Genomic DNA, 20,342 nt, shown 5'->3' with positions numbered 1-20,342 from the left:
TTTCACATATTTTCAATATTTTTATAGTTCATACTATATGTATAAGAAAATATTCGAGAAATTGTAAAAATTAAAATTAAACAGATCGATGATAGTAAAAAAAATGAAATATAACGAAATTGATTTAAATTACGTATGAAGGTTAAATCAAGGTATATACGTATTGAGTTGTGGGACTTAAATGTAGTCTCGCCTGATGAAGTAAGGTTCATGGCCCACCATTTTAAAATTACTAATATTTGTTCTTATGTAGGTACACAGTCGCTGGGTTTAAAATAATTGAGTTATTCTTTTGGTGAAAAACTTTAGAATACAAGTCTGAATATTTACGAGTAATTTTAAATTCTAAAGAGGTTTTTAACCCCCAAACCAAAAAAGGCGGTGTTATAAGTTTGAACGTTATGTGTGGTGCCTTTCTGTCAATGTGTCTGGGTATCTGTATGTTTGTCTATGGCATCGTAGCACCTAAACGGATGAACCAATTTTGTTTTTTTATTTCGTTTGAAAGGTGCCGTACCCGGGACAACTAAAAATTAGGCGATGATCCTCCCGTTTCAGTTTTTAGAAGGCTCTATATGGAAAAAAAAATTTACTGGAGAGTGTTCTAAGATACGTTTCAAGTACGAGTTTAGGGTTCCAAGTAAGAAAATTTTCTCGGGCGTTTTTTAAATTTTGTTAACACTTGTAAATACAATTAGTATGCTACAATTCATTAAATGTCACTTCACTTGAATTCGTAATGAAACGAAAATTGTATAATTTATTTTACTTGCGTTAGAGGATTGTTAAAGATATTTTCTCTTCATTATGGGCGCATGGTCAATCACGTAATCGGATAACGTCAAAATCGAGTGAAAACAGGATATTGAAGCCTGTATATAGGAGTAAAATGAATATACCATTTATATTATATGGGTTAGGTTGGATATTGGACTTTACTGTTACCCTAGTAAAATTTACTTGGTAGATATTATTATTCCAATAAATAAACGAAATGTCGCGTACAAACTATAATATAACGTTATATTTATCATGTATGTGATACCGCAACGATTGTAAAAAATCACTTAAGTAATATCAGTTGTAAGCTTAGAATTTATTTGAAGGTTAATAAAGTTTAGGTCTAATGTTATGATGATGATAAAATACACTTTTCTTTCTAGATTATTATTTCAATCATATTTTATTTTTATTATAAGGAAATGTTGTAGGTGATTGTTTGCTCTCTGACTTACTTACTCTTTATTAAAACTTTAAAAGATGAAAATACACCACTGATTATGGCATACACTGCCATTTCCCGTCAGATTTTCATGAAACATAGTTTAGAAAACTATTGCTTAAATTACCTTTCAAACAAAAAAACCCATTCAAATTGGTTCACATTAACACCCAAAATATTGACATCCCTCTTTGTGCGGGGATTGAACCGGTTTTGACAAAACATGTCCAAAAACCATCGATAAAATTCCTGCTTTCAAATAAAAAAAAAAAGCATTCAAATCGGTTCACTCGTTAAAGAGCTAGGGCCCCACAGACAGTCACACACATACCCATAGAGGTTAAACTTATAATACCCCTGTTTTTTTCGCTGGGTTTTAAAAATTGTATGTTACGCGGTCCCCTTCATGTAGATCGAAAACTTTTTGATCGCGCGTATACGCTGGACATCTATGGTTATCCGATTTTATGTTATTCTCAAAGGAAGATAATTAAGAAATAATTGGAAAAAACATTTTATCTGATACTTCTCTGATAGCCAACAACTTTAAAAATTATTAATTAAATTATTTTCTGTAATCTTTCATCAATTGCCAATACGATTTTTGCATTTATTTTCAATTATCTTCTTATTATAATAAAAACATCGGATATACGTCAAATTAAAGCTTGTGCAAGCGTTCAAAAAGTCAAATATCAATAATATGTGTGGTTAATTATTTACTGGCTGCTTAAAAATTGCATATTTTTTGAAAAATCTGACCAATTGACCCTTTAATTTAAAGCTGAATGAATATATTTACTTTCGCCAGTAAAAAAAAATTAAATTTCTTATTGGCAACAAAAGGACAACGTAGTCATTTTCGGGCTGACAGTAAGTAACATGAACAATGAATACTTTGTCAACTATGTTTAAAAAAGTCATCTTACCTTATTGCCATGCTTTTTGCTTTTAAATGGTGCCATCTTTGATTCATTTCATCCAAGCGTCTTTGTAACATAACCGCATCCTCTTGACTTGCCAGTGAGCCCAGTAACTTTCTACCTGTTCCATTAAGCGATGCATAAACATCACGATGTGTTTCAATTTCTGATTGCAAATCCTAATAAATAAATAAAAAAAATATTAAAATTTGAGTTAAGGTATAAAGCATAGTTGATTCCACTATGTTTGCGTAAGGTATGTTCTATCAAATATTTTCACAGTAAAACCAAAATTTGTATATTTTCATTGTGAAATTTTACATGAAACATTTCTCTACAAAGGATTTAATTTAAAAATAAGAATTTGGCTCTTTTATTAGCAGTAGTGATTTGGGTTTAACACAAATAAAGAGTATTGCAATCGATAAAAAATATACAATTTTCTATCATTTTTTCGTGACACAAACTTATGGGAACAACACCTGAAAAAGTCGTATTGGGAATAGAGCTTTAGGTAGTTAACATGGAGAAAGAAAAATATTTCAAAAACTTGGAACATTTTCCAAAAACCGTTTTTGAATCTTATATATTTAAACGAGCAATTCTTGTATATATATATATCAACGGATATGGCTCCAACGATTTTCATGAAAATGGGTATGCAGGGGATTTTTGGAGCGAAAAGTCGATCTTGCTAGGTTTCATTTTGAAAAGCGTCGTGACAATGTTTTTCGGAAAAACTGAAATATGACTATAAAATGTGACTCTTCCTGACAACTATTGGTATTTATCGTAGTTAACGAAATAAAGTACATTAACGGGACATTCAAATTGGTATTTGTGTGGAGACATTTTAAATGGTTATTTAATTAGTGATAAAATTTGTGTCTTTTTAACTTAACGAATGAACGAAAAAATAAATATGATTTAAAAAAAACTTTTTTTAATCACCTTTTCGATATATCCTTGTAATGCCAATAACGTATAATTGATATGTATAAAGCGAGCATCTTCAACAGACCGCGTCGGTCCAGTGAGACCCTGTGACCGTATGGACGGTGGTGGGCCTACACGATGTAACCGACGCGGCCATGTTACACCGCCAACTAAGTCTTCACTACGTCTTAATCCAGTTTTGAACACAATTAAATTTTTTATATTTATATCACATAACTATATTTGCTTTTTATAGTTTTTCATTTTCTTTTTTTATTCTTATATTTTATCTTTTAAATTTGTTTATATTTTACATGTATAATAATTTTCTTGTTATTTTTCGCATATGTACCTGTTATTAAATAAAATATTTAACTTATATAAATATTATTCCAACATGATGTCTTTCGACGATTGACTGTAAGATGATGGCATGTGTCCCAAATGCTCTTCTCGATTGTGTCCTGGTGGGGGCTAAATATTACACGAAAATGAAGTGGGGGAAATTTTCGAATATTCCGTGTAACAAAGGTATAGCAAAATTCCGAAAATGCTTCGTATGAAAAGATTGGAATATCTGCGGTTTAAAAGTTCGGTTTACCAATCTAAAAAAAGCGCATATAGTAAAGCCCACAAAATGGGCACTACGATTTGGAAAATAAGATTAAGTTCCCAAACAATATAAAACGAAAATTTTAACGTTAATTTTCCCCCATTTTGGCCAACACTCAAATACATTTCAGCCCCTAGTCAGAAGCGAGAAATGAGGCATCCAAATGTGTCATTATCTAACAGTCTATAATTGAGAATAAAAATTTCAACATTGAATTCCAAAAAAATATTTGACAAAAAAGTTAAAACGAAAAGACTAAGCTTGTATGAAATACGAACTTGCTAACATACTAAACAGATAATTAAAGTTATCTAAAGCAAACAAATAATAATTTAGAATTTATTATCAATAAACTCTAATTAATTCTATTCTCTTTTTTCAAGTATAACAACTAATGGAGTTTATACACTCTGTATATATCGAGATTAATACGAATGATTTAATTTTTTTCTGGTTCTATACTGAATTGGTGGCTGAACACTTAGTCATTATTTTTTCAAAGCATGTTTTATATACAAGAACTTTTTTGCCATTGAAGAGTGTATGTCTTCCATCTTTTGCGATTTGACTAATGTACGTAGAGCAGTTTTGCTGTAGCAAGCTTAAAAAAAAGTATCAATAATAGCCATTGTTGCATTTACGCTTATTTCAGTTATTAGGAATAAGATGTAAAGCAAAAATAAAAAATATTTGATTATTCAAATTAAGATGAGCATTTCTGTGGGCTGTATTATGCTGTATTATAATATTTGATGGTTGAAAATCGAAAAAGTTAAAGGTGTCCAGCACTGACTGCTGTTCTCAGGTACAAAATTGATAAAGTTTTATTGGAAACCGACCCCCCAACAAATATTTCATCCCTTACTAACGAACAATTGATGATTAAATCCAATCGACTTTGTAATTAGAATCTATATATATATAGGAGACTTTCTATAGATATAGATAGTCACTCATCACGATATCTCTGGAACTATAAGACCTAGAGACTTGAAATTTGGCAGGAATATTCCTTTTGCCAAGTAGAGGTCAGCTAAGAACGGATTTTACGAAATTCCACCCACAAGGGGGGTTGCGGGGGTGTTCACGAATAAAAAATTCATATTTTTAAATTATGGCTTTTAATAGTTCAAAACTTGGTCAGAATGTTTTAAATTACATTTAGAAATTTTTTTAACCTTCGGAGGGTAGAAAGGTGTAGCGAGAAAGTGGGAAGGAAATATCGAATATTTACAAATATACCTAAGTGGGGTATCAAATAAAAGAGCATGACGTGTACATTACAAAACTGTTATCCAACGCAGGGAAATGTGGAGGGAGGGGTGCAAGTGGGGATGTTGCCCAGCAAAGCGGGTATATTTTACGCCACGCAAAGCGGGCGGGAAACAGCTAGTTATCAATAATTGAAGTTGTAAATTATTGAAGATCGTAATTAATTATTCTCTTTAACAGAAAACTAATTGTATACCGATATACATTATTTATTGCAACATACTAAAGCAATTTTACAATAATTACAACGTATCCAATGAAGATGTAATGTAGTAATGAGAGAATTAGAAAAAGTATACAAATTTCTACTTTAAAAAATTGCAGCAAATTTTAGCAAAATACGTGCTTTGAGAATCAATTCAATAGGTAAAGTTTTCCATGAAGTGAAAGTGTAAATCCCAATAGTGTGGGGTTTTTGAAAAAAATAAGGTAATAAAATTTTTTTGAAGTGAAAGCATCACGCTCCACTATATTGAAAACAACGATTATCACCCACACATAGACCTGTCTGGTTGTAGGGTGAGAGCACTCGCATCCTGTTCGGATAACTTGTGTAGTTTTCACTTCGATTAGCAGTCCCGATGACTGCCTAAATTTTTTTTTCTATTCCGGGCCGAAAGTGTCGTCTTTCATCCCACTGTGCTAAACGAAGCTGCCGCTTCCGCCTCTGTCGAACAGAAAATAGTATACACACCACGGGAGCAAGTAAAGAACATCTCAGGGGTCATGGTCATTGAGATCTGAGACATTCTTTACTTTTGCACCCTAGATGTAAAAGATACTATATTTATCGAACTTCGAATATTGATAATTGTCACTATCTTCATTTATTATTTATAAAGTAATCAAAATTTTAGAAGTAAGATAGGTAATAAGAGAGAAAGATTATATGAGTATAAAGATTATTCTTTGAAGAATATTTAAATTTTATATAAAACTATTATAATAGGTAGTCTAAAAGGTACCAACATTTTAAAACTAAAAAGTTTTATAAATAAAATAATGATGATGACGTAATATTACAAAATCATTATACATTATTTTAATATTGTTCCGAGAAAATATATGCTAAAAAGTTTTTGTATACAAAATTAGTACGTATTTATCAAACATGATAATACTAAGCGAACTTTAACACCTTTATTGTGAAAACAACGATTATGTGTGAGTTTTACCCGCAGATAAAAGGCTCAGAGCTTTACCCACTGGGTAGTTTAACACACAAATAGCTTCTCAAGTAATTAGATTAAAATGTATTTTTTCTCGTAGGTATTATAACAAGCTGAAATTTTTATAGCGTGTTTAGGACGTAAAAAATGAGGTCGAGTTCGTAAATGAGCAACATAACTGAGTCTTGTTTATTTACGCATTCTTAATATATGGCGTCAATTATTTTTAACAGTTCCCTCGGATAATTTTTCAGCCTTTTTGATACCATAAAAAAAAAGCATAATTAAACAAAGCTAACAATTTGAAGAAATCTTGTGCTTTAAGCTAAAAAAAGCGATGATAACTATTCTTACTGATCCTAAAACATATTCATCCACTAGATGGAAAAGTCATGGTTAAAAAAATTATCGGACACATGGAGTTCTTAATATTGATTTAGCTTTACATAAACTGGGTTGAATTGAATCAAAGCAAAAAATTCAGGTTAGACGAAACATCGAAATTAAACCCTCAACTAAACTAAATTTTCGTTTTTATAACAACCAAACTGAACCACAAAATAGAAAGCTAAGTAACATATAAAATTAATAAAATATGAAAATGTACACTGTTATTCACGAAAACTGATTCAGTGGTCATAAACAATAAGAGTACATCAGTTGTATATTGATAGAAAGAATATATCAAATAGATGTTGTACCGAAGCAAAATTATTTTACATTTATTTAAAATATGCGCAACTTTATAGAGGCTGAATGCGATCACAGTCTATTTAGCTATATCACAACTCTGCAATACATATTACATCAAAAACAAAATTCCAAATCTAATGGAACATGGTATCTGAGTATAAAAGAAAATTCGTGATAATAATCTTTTAAAAAAATTCTTAAAAGAAAAAGGGTTAAAAATCAATTCGAAAACGTAACATCTTTAAATTTTATATTCAGATAGTGTATGTAAAATTTCATTTAATTTGTAATTTTTGATTGTACGCCTTGCACCATCTGTAAGCCTGTGCAAGAACTTAATTCTACAAAAATTTTAAACTTTTTTTTTTCATTAAATTTCATTCAATTTAATTGAATTACGTGTACTTTGAATGTAGACAAATACTCCTCTTGTATAAAGTAATAATGCAGTAGGTAAATAAATGTATATAGTTTGATTGTTTAATGAAAAATTCATGTTCTATGTTGATGTGAATGAATATATCATGATATTAATTTTTAAAAGTCTGTTGTACTCAACTCAACATTATTATTATATCACATTATATGGATGGATCATTGTAAAATATACAAATTAAATTTTGTTGCTAATTTTTGTTATGTCTGATGCCTCTCATCTGTATAAAACAGATTTAGAGTGTATATCACAAATTTACTTTTTAACTGACACTACCGCCACCACCAGAGTTGCTGAGGTCAGAGGTTAGTTACCAAAACAACCACATCATATCAAATATTCTATATTCTGTATATATACAAATTTACATATATAAGTGCCTAATATAAACACTTTACATTTATGCTGAATGAAAATCAAAAACATACATATAATACAAACATACATACAAAATACGATTATACTAGCTCCTTTTATTGTATTATATGTACAGACTATGTATACAGTGTGTCAACCGAACATGAAGAGTCTCGATGATATTGAAAACTAGAATTTTAATTTGCATCATATCTGATTTATTCTCGACTTGTTTGATTTCTTTCGTCCCTTGCGATATCACTTACAAGCATATTAAATGCCTAATAAAGATGTATATTTTGCATAGAGGTGAATAGGTAGATACACCTTTTTTATCAGAAGAGCGGAAAAAGTCTTACCAGTGTAGCTACAATTGCACGCATTTATAAAGCACTTAGTAATTTCCATTATTGGATGGAAATATGATATATAACATAATGACAATTAGGAAAAGGTTATATTCAGACAATTTACAAATCGAACTAATTTTCTAACAGTTTTCTTCATTTCATAGACTGTTTTATTTTGTTTCCAGATGTTTCTAAAGCCGAACTGCTTACACGCGATAGAAGTGTAGTTTTTGAAGGAAGTAGTACAGACACAAAAAGATAAGATTGACATACTATGTACGAGAATATTAACGGTAAGACTAAAACATATACATCTGGAGAATGTATTGAATAGATAAGGATCAACATATATGTATGGTGTTTGTATAAAGGAATACATTAAATTATGTACAAAAAAGGGATAAGGTGATAATAATGACCATTAAATAATGCATATCTAATTATACAATTATTATCATTCTAAAACTATGTGTACCAAGCGTGTTACGACTATAGAGATCCTGCAAAAATTGTTTTAAAATATGTCTTTCGTCGTTCTCTGGAGGCAATTGTTATTGAGAATGTATTCTTTTGGTAAGATACTGTTTTTAAAACATTCACGGTATGCTATTTTTGTAAGTATATTATAAAACAGAATTATGTTATTTTTTGCTGAGACATTTTATAATTTGGACGGCCATGACAAAAAAAAAATGACATTATCTTTGGAAAAAACAACCGTTAGAGAGTTTTACTATTAGAGGGCCATGGCTTCCTAGGTTCAAAATATGATATGAAGTAATGCTACACAGTTTGAAGTTTTTTGATGTGATTAACGTGTCTCATTTCTGATAACTTTAGTTTTAATGGTACAACTTTCTTCCTTCGTCAAGCTGCACCACATTTCCTGCAACTTCCTAATATCTATATTATATTTCCTCTTTTATAAATATTCTAAAAATAAAAAATAAAATACTACAAATTCTGGTGAAAAAAATTAGGCACTAATTAAATGTTTCCTTGGAATCCCTTCATCTACATTTGTGTCGCATTTTATCTGCTTGTGTCATATTTTAAGGATGGTTCCCTTACTGACGGAACGAAAAATCAACATATTTTGGTATTGTTTTCAGGAAATAATTTAAAATTATAACTTTTAAGAGTGACTAAATTTTTCTCTCTCAATTAATTCTTGTGACTTTAAAATAACATTTAGAGAAAAATTGTATGAAAATTATTCATTGTCAGTGCAGCGTCGGCATTGGTGTGTCTTCTCTCTTTTATTACGTATATGCATTTTTAAAATAAAGTACAACAGTATGTTGTGATAACAATAATTATTATAATTAAATGAACTTCAGATGGTGTTGACACCGCCTGTATGTATAATAATGTGTGAACTTCGTTCGCTCACATAAAACGGAAGTGAGTGATGATTTAGTTGTACCCCAAGTTTATGCAATATGCAATATAATAATAATACTGTATGTAGATACTATCTTCCTATAATAACGAATGGGTGAGCCAACTTGAGTTACTTGTACTTTTTATAGGAAGCCAAATGAAAGTGTCCAAATGAAAAGCCTACATCACAAGTTCCACTGTTAAGCTGAGCATATTATTCGTACGTAAAATAACCCGAGAAAACTTAACGTAAATTATTCGATTTTTTTCAGATTAATAGCTCATTGAATTCATTTTATTAGGATAGCTTTTGTCTACTTTTTCAGAAATGGCCCCAATATTTTTAATAGAAACTCATTCGGTGTTCTTATTTAAGACTTATTTTTTGATATAAATCATGAATTTGTTTTATGAATAGAGATGCAAACAAGGTTTTTCGATTTTACATCTCGAGGTTCGAAAAATCTATTAGTATTAAAATACTACTAGATCTATCAGTACCTAGCGCAGGAGCTGCGTTAGCTCTAGTTGAAATTACATGCCTTTCACATTAATTCCCTTGATTTCAAGAAAGATTTATTTGATTCAAACGTCAAAAAGAGAGAAATGGGTCTACAGTTTATAAGATCAGAAAATTTGCTTTTCAAGAATATCATCAACGCCTTGCGTGCCAATTTGTTCCAAGACCCAATGTGTGTCAAATCTAAGATGGATTGAAACTCACGTGTGTTTAATTAACCAACTCTCTTAAATAACAGATTGCAAACATAGAAAACCAAAGTTGAATCACCCAATAGCACTACCAACCTATGGTACATTATTTGTGCGCTAACAACTACTACAAAATTACAACGAATATATTTAACTAGAGAAACAAGCTACAGTATATACGAGCGAGATGAACTTTATCATTATTATTATTGAAAGTTCCACAGTGTATTCAGAAAAGCTTTAACGATGTTTAGAGTACTTTAAAATATAATACATTTATATTTTATCTTCACATCTTTCGTCGTCCGTCCGGTTCCTTCATAACAACTTCATTTATAATACAAGCGAAGTTTTTTTCACGTCTGTGAAAGAATGACCTGACTATGATTATGTCTATAATAATAATAATAGAATGAACTAGATGTTACAGGATTAAATGTCTGAATTATTTTCTTATTTATAAATATTACACACACATATACGCATCGAAATGTGGGTTTAAAGGACGTTCCTAGTACATAGTAAAGTAAAGTACTAAAAATTATTTCCTGTCTTTTGAAGAGTGGATATAAGTAAGAAAAATTGAATTTTTAGCGGTGGCTTGAGTGTTTGTTTTATTGGAACCTTTAAGGAAATAACTTGTTGAACTTTTTGCCTACTGTAGGTATATATTTCAAATAAGTAATTGGCAACACAAAATGTAAAACAATATCAAGAAGTGGTGGAAGTGTTGTAAAATGTTGTGTTCTTGTAAAAGTAAATCATTTATGAGCTCTTTCGATATTGACAAGTTTCAAGCCAGTTTTTCAGGTATAATGTTTTAAAATACGCTAAACTCAACGAATTTATTAGAAAAATACGAAAACTTCCGTGTGTACGACACTGGATGACAATTCACTGATAAGTATACCAATACACAATTCTACAAACTAGGATTAAGAAGATGCCATTTTGTAGTCAAAATGACTTGATTTCAGTTTCTACCTTCGGATCATTTAAAGAAACACCACTTCTTAGGAACTGAGACTACTCTTAACAGTTGGCCTGTGTTTTAAAGGCTATTTTTTACTGAGAAAACAAAGTAACACTTCTAATCTTAGAATGAACTCAGGCTTACATATATTATTGTCTAGTGTTCAAGCTTATTTTATTTCTCTAATAAAGAAATAGCGAGCTTTCCAGTTTTCATATAAAATCAATTATTAGGATATGCTTCGATAGCAAACTATGCATAAATATTGTCGATCAAAATGGGTCAATGAATGGTAGGATATAAGCCTTTATTCATAAACTTTGAACGTGATACATCTTGTAAAAATAATAATTTTAAAAAATTATTAATGGCATAAAAATAAAAGCTTTGGAATAGGAACTTTGGGTTTTATATTTACGTTATATTTTATTAACAATTTATTTAATTACGATATAAAAAATGACTTGATATATTGTTATGCAAGTCATTATGCTCTAAGTGCATTATGGTAGAATGTAATGAAAAGGCTCAGGAAGTTCTTATTGTATAGGATAGAGAAAAAAAAACATTATACAACCTTCATTTACTACAGATTATGAATATCTGTCTAAAATATAAACAAAGGTTTCGTTTGGCTCTACTGTCAGTTAAGTTTACGAAATGCGTCAAAAGTTAAAGAGAATTGAAAATGAAGAAGTTAAATACAAGTAATGGATTTTACCGTAAGTTGAAACAATAACCTTCTCTATTAAATTTTGAACTGTTGATTAAGAATCCTACAAATCCTCATAATTAAAAACGGATGGTCTAGCGTTTAAAGCTCTTTCTGCGAATAAAAGAAGTCCATTTCAAGAAAAAATTGTTGCTCATTTTCCTCATGTGAACGATTGATAAACAATGTTTATTTGTTCAATTACGTCAAATCAGCTGAGTTGTAAGTATTGGGTGATACAAATCAAGTATTTTTGTTGAATTGCTATTTCATCCACCCACTATATTAAAGATGTCTAGGATCAAGTCATAGTTATTTTAAATACTCTCCGGGCTGAAAATCACATTCCTAAAAACGTGGCTTAGTAACTTTTTAGAGACGTAGTATAAAAAAGTTACGGAAGAGTTCGAAAAATATTCAAGTTTATATTTGACAGAGTCTGCTGGCATCTAGCTCCGGTATGTCTTTAGTCTAAAATTGTACATAGGTATAACGATAAAAATTCAACTTATATACCTATTTGTACGGATTGAATTCAATACACGAGTTGATTAAATTACATTCTATATATTAAATAAAATATTTTACTATTCTAGCCTTACAGGTGAATAATATTACGTATACATATTTTATGTAAACTATTTATTTTTTCCGTCCTGTGCTCCTTGTTCCTGACCTTAAACCGGCGACACACGGAGAGAATTTTTGAAATCTAGGAAATTAAGTTAATTTGCATGAAGCTCGATTTACTAGCTTGTGTATTGGTACTAGCTTAATAGCTTAGTTTAAGAAACTACACAGTAAGAAAATTTTTGTGGATTTCCCAAAGTGTCAATATCGGTGTGAACGCCATACTATATACTGTATTGGGGGATAACATTAGCAATAGTTATGGCGGATGATTCAATGCAGTATGGGTGTCAGGTACATACTAGTTGGCGATACCCACAATACTTCTAATGGATAGCCCTATTCAATACTGTAATATAACTTATGCTACTACTACTACTAACATAGATACTATATGAATCTATATCTATACCATACCAACATTGTAGTAAATGCCTCGCATTTCTAACCATGTAGCCTTGTATATATTGGGCGAAACTTTTGGTGTGATCGGTATTGGAAAAAATTAAGTTAAAAACATCATAAGCTTTTATTTATCATATCGTAAAATATTTATCACATTTATGTTAACAGAAATGAATGAAATTGATTACAATTCTTGACACTTCCACGGTTCATGTTTTAACTGCGGTGTCAGAATAATTCAATTTTGTCTCAAATTTTCTTATTTCATCGTATGTAGTTCCATAAATGATTTTTCATTGTTATTTTTCAAGAAATAAAATAAAGTTCGATTTTGCAAATATTTTTCATTAGCGTGATTTAGTCATTTTGATTTTTCAATGGGTTTCAACCATTATGAAAACAATATTAATAATATCAATATCAATTCTATGTAAGTCCATATTATGGTAATAAATTTATGCTAATAAAATCAATGTTTTCAATTTCGAAACTATTATTTATTATTGAATTATTAAATTCACAAAATATTCTATTATTGATCCGACTAGGTACTATTTATTATTCTGTATAAGTAGTTTATTATAGTTTAAAAGGTACTAACTGCTATCTATAGTTATTCAATCATGTAATAAGTGGAGAGTTTATGGTCAGTGAACATATTTCAAAATGTAGAGAAATGACACAAAATTATTAATATTAACACAAAATAAATTATGTCAATATTAGTATTGGATATTGAACAATTAACAAATAAATAAGATTCAATATTGATTTATTAAATAATAATAATAATAATTTTAAATTTATTGTTATGAGATAGTTTGAATATTTTACGCATAAATTTGAAGCTATAATCAAATAAAGGAAGAGAATGGAAACGGCCGCCTATCGTATCAAAATTTATAAGGTAAAATTTATGCACAGGTTTGAACGATTTTTATACATATTTTTATAAATCTAAAGTAGTTTTCGAATTAGTCAAATTAAGGTTCAAGTCAGATTTTTTTTTTAATTGTTCATTTTTGCCAAGCATAGATAACATAATTTGCATATTTAAAGCGCTAAGTAGTGACACTGATCACAAAATGTTTTACAAAATACGTGTTATCACAAAAAAAAAAATTGATTCCCCATATAATTAAGAAAGTTGAAATGCATATCTGCTTCAACGGGAATTTCTGGAAAAGGTTCAGTATGTTACCCAGTTTATTAATGGTATATAAGGGTATAAACAAACTGATTGACACATAAAAACACATTTGTGTAAAAACACACGAACTAATCAATACGATAGTACGTACATACCAGCCTCCAACAATCAGACGGATACAACTTATGTAACTTTTTTTTTTTAATTTGAGGCTAAAAGTCTAAACCTAACCGCCAAAACAAAAATATAATCGCCCTAAAAAAGATTAAAATAAACACAACAAATGTTTTGCCTGTTTGCTTGAAAGTTTGACCTGTAAAATGACATCTCAAGTTCAAAAATGTTCATTTTTGAACATTTTCCAACATTGAAATTTCCTCTTTCTTAAAAGAAGTGAAGATTATCACCAAAAACAAAATAATTGTAATTTTATAGCAAATTTACAGATATACCTGATAATTGAACGTGTATAGTTACTTCAATATAAAAAAATTAAAATTGAAATCAATTTAATTTTCTTAAAAAAAACGCAAACTTAAAACGTAATTTAAAATTGATATTATTTAAAGAATTTAAAAAATTTTTTGATAGATTATATTTTTTTTCTGCACAATGAATTTTAATAAATGACACAAATAACATGTTCGTGAAAACATGTCATTGTAATGAATGACTGATTGAATTAATATTTCATTATTTTTGTTTCAAACATTCTACCACAATTTCCTTCTTAAAGACAACGATTTTAGACTGAATGCTTGACTGACTGACTGACTACGAGCATGAAAAAATGAACAGTGAAAATGATTACTTTAGTTGTTATAATAAAAGGGTTTTAAGTGGGAGTAGGTAAATTGGTAAGTGATTTTGATGAATGGTTTTCTATAAGAAAAACAATAGAAAAATCATATTATAAAACGTCGAACGTGTGGCGTGTGTAGAAAACAGAAAAGAAACCAAGCAAGTAACATTACTTACGATTAGACATCGTAGTACAGGTTGTTAGAACATTTTAAAAGTATTTACGTCCACTTCGTTGGTTGAGATATAACCTTGTTAGAACTAATTACTAACAATGGTTGGGTAGAGGTTACTTACAATAATTAAATATTTATAATTGTAATTTTAATGTAAAATGTAAAATGTAATGCTGAAAAGCGAGGAGTGCTCTTTTTGCTTTCTTATAGCGATATCTGGCACCCCAAGCTTTTTAACATTAAATTTTACAAAACTATTATAATAATTATTTATTGTTTTTTGTTTACTTATAATCATGCATACGATATTTATTTACATCATGGTCTATTCGACTATATTTGATGAAATATGATACATACAGGCGTAAACTAAATATTGACAAATATCTTGTCTAGTAATCTTAGTTAAAGAGAATTGAAAAAAATACACTCGAACCAGGACTCGAACCCGGACCTCTTGGATTCATATCAAGCGCCCTACCAATTAGGCTATTCGTGTCTAGAACTCGAATAGCCTAATTGGTAGGGCGCTTAACATGAATCCAAGAAGTCCTGGTTCGAATGTATTTTTTTCCATTCTCTTTAACTACTAATAATTTAATTATTTTATACTTTTTACTCCGATTTAAAAAAGTGGTGTACTACAAAATATTTTTTATTTAAATTTGCATATTCTATTCTTTAGTATTTTTCATTTTCATTTTCATGCATTGTCATCTAGTTCTTATCTGTGTTCAAAATTTCAAGTCTCTAGCTCATCGGGAAATTATTTTGTTTAAAATTAATTACAAAATTTGATCCGAGCAGACACACACGAAAATGAGTTACTAAAAACTAATTAAATAACATGAGTTTATAAAAACAAGATCGAACAAAATCAGTAAAATGCATAATCAATTCTACACCGAACTTCAAAGCACTTTTAAGTGCTAGCACAAGTTTTAAAAATGAACCAACGACAGGAATCAAGATGAGATAATTTACTGTCATTCTACACTTGAATGCACAGTATCCAACATAATATATTTGCGAGCCAGCGATTAGTTGCTAAACCGTTGTCACACAGGTGAAATGGACAGATATTTTTGAGGTTCCATAAAAAAAAATTAATACTCAGAGATCTGATGAATCGATTATTATAATTGAGAGATAGTTGTTTTTAAGTCGACAGCAAAGTGAACGAAATAGACATCAAATAATTTAGAACTTTCATCACATTTGAACATTTTTTCTTTTCTTCAATCTACTCTTACAAAACCGATCATATTATTGAGATGTATGGCTTAAAACATTTAGTTTCTTATTAATAGCTTAAACTTTCTTCATTTATAGCCGTGAAAAAGTTTGCTTAAACTTATAAAATCCCTATTTATAATATATATATTCATATCCTGATTCATAGTCTATAATTCTATGTAAACAATATAAAACCGAGATTCGAAATTTCCACCCTGTATTTTACAAATATTCTGTAGTAACTCTGGATGTAAGTTCTGCTCCTGTACAACATCAGTTCTGGATTTAAATAGAGAAAGTATTATATAAGTAAGTCGTTACCAAACGTTTTCTTTTACAATTAATCAAAAGAATAACAACAAACCCAATTATATATTGGCGAAAGAGAAAAGAATATTTTTAATTAAATTTACATCAAACACTTTTCGAGTTTTATTAATCATATTTAAACACAAAATATTATTTTATATAAATGAATTTGTGCTTCTTGTGCTTCTAATAATACAATTGTTTTATATTGTGTTTGTATTCCCTAAAATAGTCATTTTCATTCACCATACATATTTTTATGGCTTTGAAACAATAGAATATTATTCAATTTTTATGCAAATATTTTAACAGTGAAATACTAAAAATCAAAATATTTCGAATTATTCGGTTTTTTTTTGTTCATTCTCTATACAAGGGCATTATGTTTTATTTTCGATTTCAGTTGATTTATTTCGACTACAAAAGTCATTTAATCTGATTTGATCACAATTTGATTTTTGGAAAAGTATCTTTACCGCTCGTCAAATAAAAGTATTCGTTAAATAAGCTACCAAAGGGATGCTTTCATAATTATTTCCACATCTATACCACCACAAATTTTACTTAAAAATTCGTAAGCATTTTTTAAAATTTCTAAAATACATTATGAATAGAAGTAATATTTAGATAATAGAACTTCGTGAATATATTTCTTTTTATGTGCTTTAAATGTTAAAATCCATTTTTTTCATACAAAATTTTGCAATAATATGTATGTATTATTCAATTTCCAAACCGAAATCAAAATTCAGTAGAGGTTATTAGTTTATATGGTATTAATCAATGATAAATTATTGTTTTATTTGTAATTAAGGTTAAAATTAAGAGTAAAATTAAAATATTTTAATATGACTCATTTCTTCGTAAAAATTATGAAGTTTATTCAGTAAAGATGAAAATGACTTAGATAACAACTTGAATAGAATGATTCAAAATAATAAAGTCATTTTCTAACCAGCATATTCCTTTCAATTCCATTCCAAACAATAAGTAAAAATTTTTTTTTCATTTGCAAGTGGTTCAAAATTTACCAATTCGACTGTATTTTTTTTATTTATTATGCGTGTTACCGCAGAATTTTCGACTGGGTGAACCGATTTTGATGATTCTTTATCTATTTGAAAGCTGGTGCTTCCCGTGTGGTCCTATTTCATTTTGGTCCAGTCTGACAACGGCATCCGAAACAACCATAAAAGTCTTAAATTTGCTAAGTATGCACAACAAGAGGACGAATACTTCAATATCACGCCATCCGATTTCGATGATTCTTTTTTTAGTGAAAAATTAGTTAGTGTACTTCAGATTCACTAAAAATCACAATATAAAAAAACATTTAACAAAAAGAAAACCGATTTCAAAAGAAAAACTTTTCCAAAACAAATTAATATGCACTAAAAAGTAAAAATAACGATAGTATAATGTAGTTAAAATTATTGTTATTTTTGGAGTCGGAGTCAGCCAACCTAATGTAGCAAAGTTCTGCCAGATTTTTTTTTTCTTTTTAGTGCATATTAATTTGTTCTGGAAAAGTTTTCCTTTTGAAGTCGGTTTTCTTTTTGTAAGTTAGTTTTTTTTTTTATTAATGGATCTACTTCGAAAGTTTAATTAATATTTCCATTCCTAAATGAATTTAACTGTAAAATCATTACAAATATTTTTGAATCAATTCAGGATTAAATAAACAAAATTATTTAATAAAATTATCGGAAATAGTATTCAACATTGATTAAAATAAATAGTTTATACTTACACCTCGGTATGTGTATACCTTTGCAGATGTATAATAAGTAAATATATTTATTTACCAATATTATACCATCATCAATTTAGTTAGCTACCTAATACAAAGGTAACAGTTATATACAATTGTTTGTTAAATGTAGGCAGGATATTTAAATGAAACGTGAACACTACACTCACTATATTTATAATTTACACAGTTAAATAGAATTTGTAAATATCGTTCACATCTTTTAAGGATAATAATAATATTCTAGCTTGAACATTTATATTTAACATTATACCAAAACATTGTATACATGATGTTCAGAATAAAAACAGCTAGTGAGTTAAGATGCCCTGTTCAATTATTTCCGATTACATGCATATGTTCAAAATTTCTCATTGTTGTGTGAACTGCTAGTAGTTCAAACTGCAAATTGAACCTAGAAGAAAGTGAAATGCCTCTAATTCTTTCTACCTGCTTTTTGATTGAATGTTTTATTTTTCAATTTTAGTATTATTTAATTAGTCTTAATGTTTTTAATAACCAAAAAAAGCGGTGTTATAAGTATGACCACTATTTATGTGAGTCTATCTGTGTGTCTGTGGCATCGTAGCTCCTAAACGGATGATCCGATTTAGATTTTTATTATTTAGTTTGAAAGGTTATTTAATGAAAAGTGTTCTTAGCTATGATAAAAGTGCGAGTTTAGGGATCCGTACCCGAAAAAATGTCGGAGTTTTTGAACTTTTGTAAATTTCACTTGTGTAAAAAAAGTTATTACAATTTTCATTAGCCCAACACCTCTTAACCTTTTTTTTATTTTAATTTTAAAAATAGAAAAGTTTTTTCATTTGGCATTGAACTATATAATATTTACATTATGAAAGGAAAGGAAAATAATATTTTTTTAAACCACATGTACAGAGATTATAATACTAAATTTTTTCTATTGTATTGACAAGACTAAAGTTTTTCGCTATCATATATGAGTAGATTAAAATAAAAGTAATTTTTAATGCAATGATACTGCTCTTAAAAGTTTTTTTAAGGTAGAACGAGCGCCAAGGCAGTTTTGGACTTGTTGTTGAAATTATTTGTACTGTAAATTATCTGTAGTTTCAACTTTGATGATGAATTTGTTATAGTTTCATAAATGTAGACGAAAAACAATAATAACCAAGGTTTTCGTAATATTGAAAGCTAAATAATCAAACAAAATTTTCAATTTTCGATATTTTGAAAATTACTCCAGATAACGAAAAATTATATTATTAGTTTTCGCCTTATATTGTCCAGTTATAACATAGTTCACCATCAAAATTGAAACTATATTTTTGTAAATTTGTGTCTCTAATGTGCTCATACATTCTTAATAAGTCGGGCACAGCAGATTTTCTTTTGTTTTCAATAATTTATAAAGGTTTAAACTTGAATTTAAATAGTTTTTTTTTTTAAATTTTAATCGACTAATGTTAAATGTGCCTAATTTTTAAGTCATTTATTTATTTAAATATTCGGGCAACCTCCCCTTAAATTTTCAGGATTAAGATTTAGTCCACTTTCATATAAAAAAATCATGCCTTTTATCTAAAATTGCCCTGGCACTCGTACATTCTTAAATGAAATGACACAAACTTTTGGATTTCAAGATTTAAGTAATCCTATCAGTGCATGGAATAAAATTCCTGGGACAGTAACATCACTTAATTAATCATGGCTTGCAAGAAAAATTAATTAATCTATTTGCGAAAAATCCAAACAACCATTTTTCCACCTGTACACAAAATATATAGAATGTATGTATAATACAACAAAGTAATATAGTTGTATTCCAAATTCGTATATAACAATAATAATAAAGAGCATAGCATTTATTGTCTTATGATTTAAATGGTAACAATTAATCATTTTATTTATAATATAAATGTTGTACCTAGGTAACATCATAAATATAATATAATTAAACATATTATACATAACACACGTAACATAGATATTAAACAATTTCAAATATTCATAAATTTATTATAATATTTTGTGATGTTTATTATATTATATTAAGTTTATAATCATAAATAATATTTATATTTATTTATGTATATTTTATGATTGGTTCATAAATAAATAATAAAAATAATAATCGATAAATGCCTTCTAGT

The 20,342-nt window shown here is 28.7% G+C and overlaps 1 protein-coding gene across 1 annotated transcript in view; it reads right to left on the bottom strand.

Moving 5' to 3' along the window:
* The window catches only part of LOC123305133 (dystrophin, isoforms A/C/F/G/H-like), a 794,529-nt gene that overhangs the window by 174,010 nt on the left and 600,177 nt on the right, over positions 1-20,342 (bottom strand). Inside the window, 1 exon segment of the mRNA XM_044886763.1 lies at positions 2,152-2,324. Within this exon segment, the coding sequence (XP_044742698.1) occupies positions 2,152-2,324 (173 nt within the window).

Source organism: Chrysoperla carnea, chromosome 1 (assembly GCF_905475395.1).
Source record: "Chrysoperla carnea chromosome 1, inChrCarn1.1, whole genome shotgun sequence".
Classification (NCBI taxonomy): domain Eukaryota; kingdom Metazoa; phylum Arthropoda; class Insecta; order Neuroptera; family Chrysopidae; genus Chrysoperla; species Chrysoperla carnea.
This window is presented reverse-complemented; position numbering and strand designations above follow the sequence as displayed.